Source organism: Oratosquilla oratoria, chromosome 19 (genome assembly GCF_046742065.1).
Source record: "Oratosquilla oratoria isolate Oo_2021 chromosome 19, ASM4674206v1, whole genome shotgun sequence".
Lineage (NCBI taxonomy): Eukaryota > Metazoa > Arthropoda > Malacostraca > Stomatopoda > Squillidae > Oratosquilla > Oratosquilla oratoria.
Genome location: NC_134795.1, coordinates 18,893,867 through 18,906,366, shown reverse-complemented (window position 1 = coordinate 18,906,366; position 12,500 = coordinate 18,893,867). Strand labels below are relative to the sequence as shown.

Sequence of the window (12,500 nt, the reverse complement as noted above, 5' to 3'; positions counted from 1 at the left end):
ATATATATATATATATCTATATATATTATATCACATTTGATCTTTGTCACACTCCAAACTTCATCATAGTTCTTAACTCTTCTTAAACTTTTCTTCGCATTCATTCTTATCCTCTACCCACATTGATCTTTTCTGTCATATTTGAGATGGTGCCAATATGATTGGATCGTATTTATATGGAAAACCAGATATAACTGATATTAATGACTAATGAGACTGAGTAATTTCTTAAAGATGCAGTATATGATGAAATCAATTCAAACTAATTAAATCAAATCAATTGAAGTTTCAATTTTACAGCCTTCGTTGTCCGTGCAAGTTTGGTATGTAGTGTTCATAAGTAAGATGCATATTTTAGGCGAAATTGCATTCTTGGCAACTATAAACTTCAATCAGTTTGATTGGAAACACTTTGAGGAATTTCGTGGTTGTTATTCATGTAGTTTCAATTTGGTTGGTTGTGGGTTTGTTTGTGATTTTGTACATGCTGAGGTTTTTCAACTTGCTGTTTCAATCTTGTAAATTGTTTTCCCCACATGGAGATGATTTCACTTAATGTATCTGTTTTTATACTGTGGTGCTGCTACTGATATATGGACATTTTTATGCATAATTATACAAAAAACTGTGTATGTACTTTCCACTGTTCTCGTTTCGTTGTGAAGCACATGCTTTTTCTTAATTTCACAGTTCCACTAATAACTATACAGGCTCTTGTTTCTTAAGGATGTTTTCTATTCGTTTACTGTAGTGGGTGTTGCTCGCAGCACATTAGCGCAGGGGGACCCGCTCGGTTTCGAGTCCAATATTACCAATATTGGATTTTAAACGAATCCAGCGACCCTATCAAGAAGACACTGTTACTATACTATAAATGTTGTTATTTGATAATAGTGATATTGAGAACGCCAATAATGTTTTATATGAATTTTGGGTTAAAAGACAAAGAGGAAAGATAGAAATGTTAAAGAAGAAATATTAATCTCTTCTTAGAGAATTAGAATCAATGTAAAAATGAATAAGCTTAACATATATTTGTAACAAAAGTCATCAAAAGGATGAAATATTTATACAAATATTTAACCTAAGCTAACCTAACCGAACCGAACCTAATTTAGTTAATTCAGTTAAAACCTAACCTAAACTAAACCTAACCTACCTAATGTATTTCCCAATGGTGACAATTGACGAATGAGCCACGAAGTCTATAAGTGGTCCGAATCAGCCATTGCTAGCGAGGGCCGAATGAGCCACGAAAATTAACACAATTTCTGATTGTTAGTGTGTTATGTATAGGGACTATAGTACCTAAAGAAAAATTCGTCCCACCCCCATTTTTAAGCATGTGTTCTATTTTTCTGTATATGTCATGGATCGCTTCCTAATTCCCCACAAGAGGCAACGAGTTAATGACGACGATCAAGAACCATGTACTTCTAATTCTACTGAAAATCCGGAGTTGGAAGAGAATGTGGATGATGACAGTACCCAGAAAAACACAAGACGTCCTCCAGGGCCAAACGACATCAGCCTGCTGCCAGATAGTGGGCCTACCTGTCCTGATTTGAAGAAATATCCTTCACACATGCAAGGTGGTCAGACAAGATCATTCAATAAACGATGGCACCAACAATAGTCTTGGCTTGAATATTCCGTGGTCAAAGATGTAGCTTACTGTTTTGCGTGTCGTCATTTTACAACTTCCCAGCTTGGTCAAGCTGAACAATCATTCACCCACACTGGATTCAAGAATTGGAAGAAGGCAAACATGTCTCTGAAGGCTCATGATACTTTAGCTTGTTATAAATTTGCGATGCAAGCTTGGGAAGAATTGAAATTGCAGAAAGTTACAAGGGCAACAATTTATCAAACCATTGATGCCGGGCATGCCAAGACAGTGGCGGAAAATCGGCGGTACATTAGAGCAGTTATTGATGTACTTCTCTAAACACCATGTCAAAATGTTCCCCAGAGAGGGCACAGAGAAGGGGTTGAATCCGACAATCGAGGAAACTTTTTGGAATTACTTAATGTGCTAGCCAAATATGATCATACAGTTGCAAAAAAAGTTAACGGTCTGGGGAATGCAAAATATACTCACCACGATATACAGAATGAATTATTTGAAATAATGGCAGGTACGATCAGAAAGGAGATAAGTGATGAGGTGAAACAAGCAGAGCACTTTGCCATCATGGTGGATGAAATGAAGGATATAGCGAAGAAGGAGATCTCTATTGTTGTGAGGTATCTCCATGATCAGGAGCTTCATGAAGAATTCTTGGATTCCACACCGGCCGAAGGCCTTGATGCAGAATCGTTACTCCAGAGGAAAGAAACTTTAGCCAAATGTAAAATTGACCACAGTACCTGTGTCGGTCAGTGCTATGATGGAGCGGCAGTTATGTCGGTTTGCACCAATGAGCTCCAAGAAAGATTCAGAAGAGATGTTTCAAAGGCTGTATATATCCACTGCTAAGCTCATAGGCTAAACCTCGTTTTAGTTGACTGTGTAAACAATATAAGGTCAATCTCTGAGTTTTTCGTCACAATCCAATCACTGTACAACTTTTTTCTCCTCGTCGGTGGTGCATCAGGAATTTATAAAATTCCAAAAGGTGCTGAACCCAGAAAGACCAAATATAGAACTCAAACGGTTATCGGACACCAGATGGGCATGCCAACACTCAGCCTGCCAAGCTGTTATGAGGACCTTGCCTGCCATCGTTGCAACCCTAAAACATCTAATGGAAGGGGAAAATATGGACAGGGCCAGTGGAGCAAGGTCACTCACTGCCCTTCTGGATCACCATTTTGTGACGAATCTGGTGTTCATTTGACGAAATCTGGTGTGCATTTGACGAAAACCTTGTCAGATCAACTCCAGTCCCCCGATCTCCAGCTTGCCTCACCTGTTGATTTGGTTAAAGCGGTGATGTCTAGTCTCACAGAGATGAGAAACGAAGAGAGCTGGGAGCAACTACGAAATCATGCTGAAGAATTGTGCCAGACTGTAGGGATTCGCAGACAACTTGAGCGTCAGAGGCAAAGGGCAGCCCCACGATACTTGGATGAGTTTGTCATAACATCCGGCATAGGACAAGATTCGAATGACTCGGAGTATCTGCCCTCAACCCCAATCATCCAACCTTTTTGAACAAGGAAAAGCTATCAGGAATGGCTGCAAATTACGGGGTGGAGGACAAACATCTATCCGTAGAGCTGCACCAAATAAGAAGGTTGATTGCCAGAAAGCAGGAGCAGGGAATGGAAGTGGACACACCTATGCAACTTGCCATCATGCTCCAACCGTACAAATATGCATTCATAGATTTGTATAAGCTAGTGTGTATTAGTGTTACTCTTCCAGTTAACTCAGCATCATGAGAAAGAAGCTTTTCGTGCCTAAAGCAACTGAAAACCTACTTGTGTAACAGTAGCGGTGACAAACGTACCAGTAATCTTGGAGTATTAAACATAAATTCCCAAAGAGCAAAGATGTTAGACAGGGATATGATTATCGATGCATTTGATGCCAACCATAGAAATAGGCGTATCGTTTTAAAGCAGGTGGAACGATGTATTTCCTGAGATATATCTTCGTGGGTTTCTCTTCTTTTTTTAACTTTATCTGTTTATGGTTGAAATCCATGAAATGTCGAAGCATCAAGAATTTACTGGCTTTTTCATATGAAGGACACTGAATGAAGAAAACATGTATTTCTGTCTGTTTTTAAAACTATTCTTAAGGAACAACTTACAATTAAGTTTAGCAAGAGGATTACATTTTTGTTATCGAATTATGTAAATAGTTTCTAGGGAAGTGCTTATGTTTCAAAAGTGTTTGTTCAGATATATATGAATTTCATTTTCATTCATATAAATGTTTTACAAACCGTAAAACCTTTTTGTTTTTGTTTTTATTTCAGTTTTTGTTTATTCGACAATTGAAGAAATATAGCCTACTTCAAGTAATGTTTCATGAATCAATTTACACAGACGTATGCTACATGGGTTAAAAGGGTGATTAGATGCCAGGGCCCACAATACTATATAAGAAGCTTTTTAATTTCCACATTGGCCCTGAATTTCCTATGGCATGTACTGCATGATAAATTGGTCACGGTAAAAATATACAATTGGTTTCCTTCCTTGCCTAATTACACAATTTGATGATTGACAGACAATAATATCCCCATTCATAGACATTTAATCCAGCTCAAGAAACCCTAGTCACAGCATGCAGAGCATGTAAAGGGGTTTTTGATTACAATCCTGCCCAAAGTACCGTGTAATTTTTTACAACCTAAGTGGAATAGCAGCTCAGTGAAGTGATAATGATAGACCTCCAGCAGTGGGTTTGGAAACTCGATATACCTCACTCGAACATATAGATAAGTGAGGTTAGAAAATCAACTTTTTTACCGGGATCAAAACAGCATGGTATGCTTCCCATGTTCAGATGTTCGTGAATGATCATCATCTGAGTTTATTTTCTGAGACCACCCCTTCCTCAACATGTCGAGTCCCTCCTCAGCCCCCAACAAAAAATTCTAGCAGAGCTCCCGTCAGGGCGGTGCCCTGGCCTGGACCCCACCAAGGACCCTAGGCCGGTCCCTTTGACCCCATGCCGGACCTTGGACTACGCCTTTCGGATTGCCGCTAACGCGTAAATTTCAGTACTATAAGCCACCCCAAAATTTTGCTCAGACCCCCCCTTAGCCTCCCCAACTAAAAATTCCTGGCGCCGCCGCTGACTAGGTGGTGCAAATTATTTCTTGTGCGAATGCTTGGTTATGAGTTACGATTTTTTATGATCTATTTTATTTGATCTTAGTTTTATTTATTTATTATTTGTTTGTTTCTCATGCGCGTATTTACTTGCTCCTTCCCACCCGATATCACCCGAGTGTTTGGGTGGTGGTGGTGGGAAAGGACGGAAAGGGTGATGACAACTTTCAAAACGCGCGTACACACACACACACACACACACACACACACACACACACACACACACACACACACACACACACACACACACTCACACACTCACACACAGAATTTCTTAAGAAATATTTGGTGCTACTATAGCGTGAGTTCTACCGCCATAAATAGCCTACTCACCGGTCCAGGTGCAGCCTGAAGTCTACCGCGTGACCCGCGTTCCTCCGTGAAGCTCCCCGCACCTGTCCATCAAACATGTGACCTGCCCAACTACATTTAATAAAATGTGACCTAACCTAACCTAACCTATTTATATCATTTTTAGAAGATGTACGAGGTGTGCATCGCTAGAATAAATGTATGGAAATATATAACATATATTTCTTCCTCTAATATGAATGTAATTAGAAATATAATCATTTATCTAAGACATTCCTAGGATTCGTACAAATTATGTGTTTATCGCTAAAATAAATGTATGGATATGGTAGACCTCACGCTATACTACTAACGGGAGGTAGATATCACGCTTTAGTGTGGTAGACCTCACGCTATAGTGTGATAGACCTCACGCTAAAGTGAGTAGTACCAAATATTTTTCGTTAGAATTCATTATACTGTATTTCATAATTTATACAGTTGCGTTATATATAGAAAACAACTTAATTACTAATATTTATCTATATGTATTATGAACAAAATGAATAAGAAAATTTTATTCAAAGACTGATTCATAAAATACTTTAATTTTTCGTTAATATTCGTCATCCGTAATGCAAATTTTATATCGATCTGTATGATGAAAAATATTCAGTAGTCAGTCCTCAGTTAAAGTCGAGTTTATATAAAACATGAATGCTAAAGTCGTGGGTTAACTTTTCAGCTATATTCTTTTTTCCATTTTCCCAAAATACTTTGGTAATTTTGCCCAGGGACTACACTAGAAACAAAGTTTAATATACCACTGCATAGTTTATTCCCAGGTAAAAGTAATCGGTTATTGATATAAAGTAATCCAAATAATCGATTACAAAGAAAAAATTATATTCGCCCATCACCAGTACAAGCGCCAGTCATACATGTACGATTCTCTTCAAATGTTGTGAATTTGAAAGGTTGGAAAACGACTTCGCTTACAGTATTTTAGACTTCCCTAAGCACAAATCAACAATACGTCTAATATTCATACAAGTTTAACTTCTCTTAGCCCGCCATTCACCTTCTCAAAATACGACGCAAAGGCGATTACTTACCTTTCCGGGGTGCCGTATCGACTTGGACTTTGGCCACCATGGTGTTCCATTCCAGTCTGGGCATGGCTCTTCACAAGATGGTATCTGTTATTTCTTCTCCTACAAACGCCCTTAACCCGTCTATATATTTTCTGCAAGGTCTTCCTCTTGCTCTCTTCCCTTCTATTTTTTTTTTTTTTTTCGTTAGGCACGTATTCTCTAATTGCTGTTTTCTCATGACGTGTCCTACAAAGTGTGTCTTTTCCTGATAGTTGCTATTATTCCCCTCTATGTTCCTATTTGCTGCAGTATTTCTTATTTTGTTTTAAATCCTGTCCATGAAATTTTCAGCATCCTTCTCCAAATCCACATTTCTATTGCATTTATCCTGTCCTGCATTTGTCCAAGTTTACATCCATATAATAATACTGACCAAATGTAACATTTTACAAATATTCTTGTTCTCATGTTAATTTTATTGTTAGTTACAAAGTGTTTAATTTTGTTGAGTCTATTTTTCGCTATGGCTATCCTTCTCTTTATCTCTTCGTCGTTTTTTCCCACCCCAAGTTAATATGCTTCCTATGTAATTGAACTGGTCCACCTGTGTCAATATTCTTCCTTTTACTTGAAATTTTACCCTTGGACATTCTTGTTCTTTTCGTCATCCCCATCACTTCTGTTTTCTTTTTTATTCACTTTTAGACCTCTGCTTCTACTTCCTTCTACTAGTGCTGTAACTAATTCCTCTAGCTGAGCTTCCTATTCTGCGAGTAACACAATATCGTCTGCGTATCTAATACTATTGAGATTTCTTCCTCCTATTGTTACTCCTTTTAGATGGTAAATATCTCTCACGATTATCTCACTGTATAAATTAAACAGGTCTGGCGACATTACACACCCCTTCTCACGCCTCTTTCAATCTTTTGCCAATCAGACAGTTCTATTTTCACTGCTGCTTTTTGCTTCCGATAGATTTGCGATTAACTTAAATCCTTCCCAGCCACCCCTATTTTCTTCGATATCTTCATTAATTCATCGTGTCTTACTTTGTCAATTGCCTTTTCGTAGCCCACGAAACAGACATATAGATCTTTTTGCACCTCTAACATATTGGAAATTTGAAAAATGAAAGATTGACCAAGTCGTTTCTACTCAAACGAACTCGCTTGATTCGCGTGTGTGTGACCGGGGCTTTAGGGGGACACAGGAACACAAACAGCGTATAAATACTATCCACCCAAATATACAAGAAGCACAGGCATCGGCAAGAAGTAATACTTTAGAAGGAGACTTCTGGTCACGGTTGCGATGAGTTACCAATTCACCAAATTGTTGCCACCTCGCGTCCACGACATTTATTTTCCGTTACCTCGGTGTTCATCTCTCGAATTGGCCAGTTTGTGGCATCACATTAGCGTCATTCTTTGATATCCATAGAATAAATGTCTTTGCTTCCGTGGCCCAATTTAGAGATCTTGTGACTAACGACACACCTCAACTGTAATAGAGCAAGTTTCAACTGCCAATGGACCCAAAACAAAAGCTTGTTTGAACACGTATCACCCATTCTCTGCAATTGTCACTGCGGGTCAAATCCTTTGGAAACGAATCTCTCGTCCATTTATTACGGTTTCCACAGGAATATCTCAGCTAAAAAAAACTCCTTTCGACACCCGAAAAACATCAAATACACTGATCGTAATAAAGTTACCCCAGCCTCTTACAACAGCGATCGTTCTCTTCCAAAATTGACACACCACATTCTTTTACTTTATGAGAGGAATGATTTATTGTTTAGTTATGGATTATCTATATCTAATTAACCTCCTCACGTTTGTAAAATGGGTGAAATAAGTGTATTCTTCCCTTGGGATTATACATAACTCATTCATCCTCGTTTCGTTCTTTTTTTCATGAAAGTGGCAGTTGCCGACAAGACTGACGAGTTAAACACCATATGAGGACGGAGCCTTTATTTGTACGTCGGTAACTGCCACTTTCATGAAAAAAGAACGAAACGAAAACATTGACACGGATTAGTAACTACGGTTCGTATATATGCTTGTGTGTTGTCCTGTTACCCACCGTATATATATTTTACATGATTTAATTTTCATTCGTGTTCCTTTTATCCACGTTGATGGATCCTGAAAGAACTAGCTCAGACGATTTAGTCTAGATCAAGAGATGCTGAGAATGTTTCCCTCGGTTTAATTAGATCGCCTAGAGGCAGCTAGAATAAACAATTATACTAACACGTTAATCGTGATTTACTATAATTTCTACAAAGCCATGTGTTGACCCTAATTTTCAAATTTATTCCAAACAAAACGGTTAGGTTAGGTTTTTAACTAGCTAATTACAATTAAAGTGTCTTCACACAGCAAAGGAAAAATCTCAATTTGAAAAATAATCACGAGCCATGATCAATTATAGAATGTCTATTCAAGCAACACTCAATTGTACAATCACCACTCTAAGCACGTGTGTGTGTGTGTCGGGGGGGATGTTCCACATTTGATCCCAAAGGGGTTTTATTGAAAGATCTCATTAAAAACACTGGTGTTGATGATATTAACTAATATCACCTCATAGGGGTCCAGAATAGGGGAAGGGGGGAGGTCAGCTGTCCGCCCTAGAAATCAAAGGTGTATTTGAAACTGCCGGTCGTAACGGACAATTTCGTTAAATTTTGAAGTTATAGAATATCAATACATGGTAGATGAAAGTCAAATGCAACTCATTTAGATAATGTAAATATATGCATATACGGCCAGCTTGAAGTGTTCATCTTGATACAACCCTATACCATTATACCTATACCTATACCTATACATTATACCTATACCTATACCATATATGTATGATATACTTACCAACCCCGTACAACAATTTCTGTGGACGCACATGTATCACCTTGACTTGCTATTTCTCTAACATACATGTTACAATAGAATTTGGATATGAGTACATCTCAAATCTTATCTGATAACTTATATATATTATAGAATAATAATTTATTTTACCTATTCTTTCGGCACGTAAACTTCAACTGAATATACTGTTCGACCATAGCATGACAGTTTCTTTAAAAATAATTGATTTTACATCAAATTCATTTGACTGATGTTGCATATAAACCGATACAATTAATTTGACTGATGTTGCATATAAACCGATACAATGACATATTCTGATGTACCACATGCTACAATTGAAAATGGGTGATATGTTCTCGTGGAAATTACTAAAGATATTCGACTGGAAATTTGAAATGCATGTCTTTCAAAAATCTCAGGAATAAAATACCATTGCCCGGGTTCATAGTGCAATGTCAGATACAGAGATAACATCTGTGAACTTCGATATGCTCATCATCCAATTGTTTGTCTAATGAACTACACTGTCATGATCGTCATTGGCGATGGCTGAAGTTGCATGAAACACCGTAAGATATAAGACATCTGTACCGACATTCGTAGAAATTATCATAGCTTGTGACAATGCCGCGGTCCCTCCTCCCACTACGGTATAATCCAGGTTATGATATCAATTAGTTTGTGCAAGTCCTTCACTCCTATTATCGATAGTTGTACTTAGTTTAAACTCGTATTCGCGCCGTCCCGTGCGAATCCCACTCGGCCAATCAGGTGGCTCCTAGCGGCTACGTCACGAACGGCTTGGGTATAAATACACGAAAATAATGGTGAAAATTCGCCAGTCGGTTACAACACTAAAAACAAAGTAGACGGACGTCAGTTGGGAAAGCAAGGTGGGGGGAAAAGGTTTGATTGTGAGCCAAAAAAATATTTAGATATTGATTACTAGCTTAATGGGGTCACTATTGTTTCAGATGATGTGGTTTGGATCGTTGTTTATGGTCTTCCTCGTCCCGGGAATCCAGAGCGAGGTACATAAGTGGTGCTATACATTGCCTTTTTTTTTGTTTTTTTCTTCTTGCTTCCTCTTTGAAAGAGGAAAGTACTAATATACAAATCTTTTCAGGTATCCCACGCTTTCCTCCATGGAAATGAAGGTGTACCTCGCCAGTTTTTATACCTCGCAAACCAGAAAGGACATGGGTTCCCTCAAGTGGGTGACGGTTCCACCCAAACCCAGTCTGGATTTCCCCAGATCCTTGAAGGAGATCGACGATTTCCTCAGACTAACCCTGAAGGATTTCCCCAGATCCTTGAAGGAGATCGACGATTTCCTCAGACTAACCCTGAAGGATTTCCCCAGATCCTTGAAGGAGATCGACGATTTCCTCAGACTAACCCTGAAGGATTTCCCCAGATCATTGAAGGAGATCGACGATTTCCTCAGACTAACCCTGAAGGATTTCCCCAGATCATTGAAGGAGATCGACGATTTCCTCAGACTAACCCTGAAGGATTTCCCCAGATCATTGAAGGAAATAGACGAGTTCCTCAGACTAACCCTGAACGATTTCCCCAAATCCTTCAAGATCAAGGATCTCCTCAGACTAGCCCTGAAGTTTTGCAGGGCCTACAACGTTTGATACGCATCCAGGGCCAACTAGGATCGCAAGATATAGAGGACGGCCCCAATACCCAAGGAACTAGGTTTACAACTGGTCAATTAAACCGTGATCTCGGCAATAATTTGTTAGACTTGCGAGTCCTAACGGTAACTGTCACTCAAACTATATATTCCCTTACTACAACGACAAGAATTTCCACCGTCGCCATACCATCCACAACTACAGCTTTCCTAGCCTCTACTTCAACAGATTTCTTCAAACAGGTATTTATCTTGCCACTTAGCCACTTAAACGCTCCGCTTGTCTCGTAATTCTTCCTTTGATAATTTTTCTTTCCTCGCTAGCTCGAAACCACGCCAGCTAACGTGAAATTGGCTACACATGAACGAACAACTACGGTCACTCAAATCTTATCTGTGACGGATACGTTAGGAATAACCACGATAACTACTAGTTTCGTCCCAACGATTACATCTGTTCCTGTCGACGAAACGATCGTAAAGACGTCCATAGTCTACTCGACCATTGTCAATACGTAAGTAAAGTTCCAACTGCTATAAAACCTTGCTGTAAACTTTCTTCTAACATTAATTTCTTCCATACAGGAAAATCTTCTCTCATACAATCACCACGACTACCATCCTAGACCCAACAGGTCCAGCAACAGAGTATACGACAGCTACCAGAACTATCTTCAAACCCTACCAGCCTTACAACTCTTTGCCTGTATACCGAAGACATTAATAAATTTAAACTTGCCAAGGCGAATTTTAATTCCACGTCCAAGAACTCTAAAATCTCTCGCAATTTTTTATTCTGGATTACTGCAGCGACTGCAAGGGAGAAATACAAATATATTTCGCATTACTCTAACCATCTGTAACTTCACCCATGTTCTCGACCTACTGCAGCACCACCTTTCATTGCTTGTATTTAGACGCACCTCAAAGTTCTCAACGTAACTTTAAGACGTCACCCCCTTCCCTCTTAACAAATCCTCTTGCCCATCCAATCCCCCAAATAGTCTAGGTTAACTTTCTTTCCCTCCAAGATTAGTACTTGCGAAAAACTAGACTTCAGTGCCCCAGTCTCGATAATAACACTACGAGAAAAGACTAACGTTAAAGCCAGGAAGCTCCTAGCTTAAACGTTTCCCCCCACGGACGGCGAAAGAACGCTTGCCACCATTCCAATAGCTGCGACGTAGTAATCGCGAATACCCTCTGTACAACTGCGCACTTGGACAATGGCCCTCCCTAGTCCTAAACATCCAGTGGCCATCTCTGGGAACACTACCCCTTGAAGTTCGTGGCAACATCGGATTGCCTATTTCCAATCCCTCCCATCAAATGGCGCATAAGCTATACTAAACTTCTGTAGGCCTCTCCTACAAGACATAATTCACTAGAATCGGTACAGTGACAAATGATACATGGACTCGGGAACTTTGCCTTACAAAGAGAGGCTTAGGCACTTTAACTTAGTGGAAAGACTAAGTGCGGGGTGGTGGAAAGAAAAGTGCGGGGTGATCTAACAAGTGTTCAAGTGGATCAAAGGTTATAACGAGGGTGATGCAAACTAGGTCATCAAAACGACAGGCTGGACTCGCAGTAATGAACAAACTGGACAAATTTGGAATAAAGGGAATGGGCAAGAATTTCACATAGGGTGGTCGATGAATGGAATAAATTTAACCATGTAAGCGCTGAGGCTCGGTTGTTTTAAAAGATTAGACCACTTCATGGATGGTGGTGATGGATACGGAGCTGCCTAGTGTAGGCCTTATGGTCTCTTGGAGTCTTTGTTCTTAAACT

At 39.3% G+C, this 12,500-nt stretch overlaps 1 protein-coding gene across 1 annotated transcript; it reads left to right on the top strand.

The window, feature by feature from the left end:
• The first annotated feature begins 9,877 nt into the window (after nt 1-9,877).
• LOC143035766 (uncharacterized) lies at nt 9,878-11,448 on the top strand. Its single transcript, XM_076202700.1, has 5 exons — nt 9,878-9,954; nt 10,036-10,092; nt 10,188-10,949; nt 11,031-11,221; nt 11,292-11,448. The coding sequence occupies exons 2-5, from the start codon at nt 10,036-10,038 to the stop codon at nt 11,428-11,430; spliced, it is 1,149 nt and encodes a 382-aa protein (XP_076058815.1). The 5' UTR covers nt 9,878-9,954; the 3' UTR covers nt 11,431-11,448.
• Nucleotides 11,449-12,500: the final 1,052 nt, after the last annotated feature.

What these genes read in the sequence shown, in the direction of transcription:
- LOC143035766 (XM_076202700.1), top strand. Translation starts at nt 10,036, where the DNA reads ATGATGTGGTTTGGATCGTTGTTTATGGTCTTCCTCGTCCCGGGAATC. An exon ending in CAACAGATTTCTTCAAACAG is followed by an intron (nt 10,950 to 11,030) that starts GTATTTATCTTG and finishes TTTCCTCGCTAG; the next exon opens with CTCGAAACCACGCCAGCTAA. An exon ending in TACTCGACCATTGTCAATAC is followed by an intron (nt 11,222 to 11,291) that starts GTAAGTAAAGTT and finishes TCTTCCATACAG; the next exon opens with GAAAATCTTCTCTCATACAA.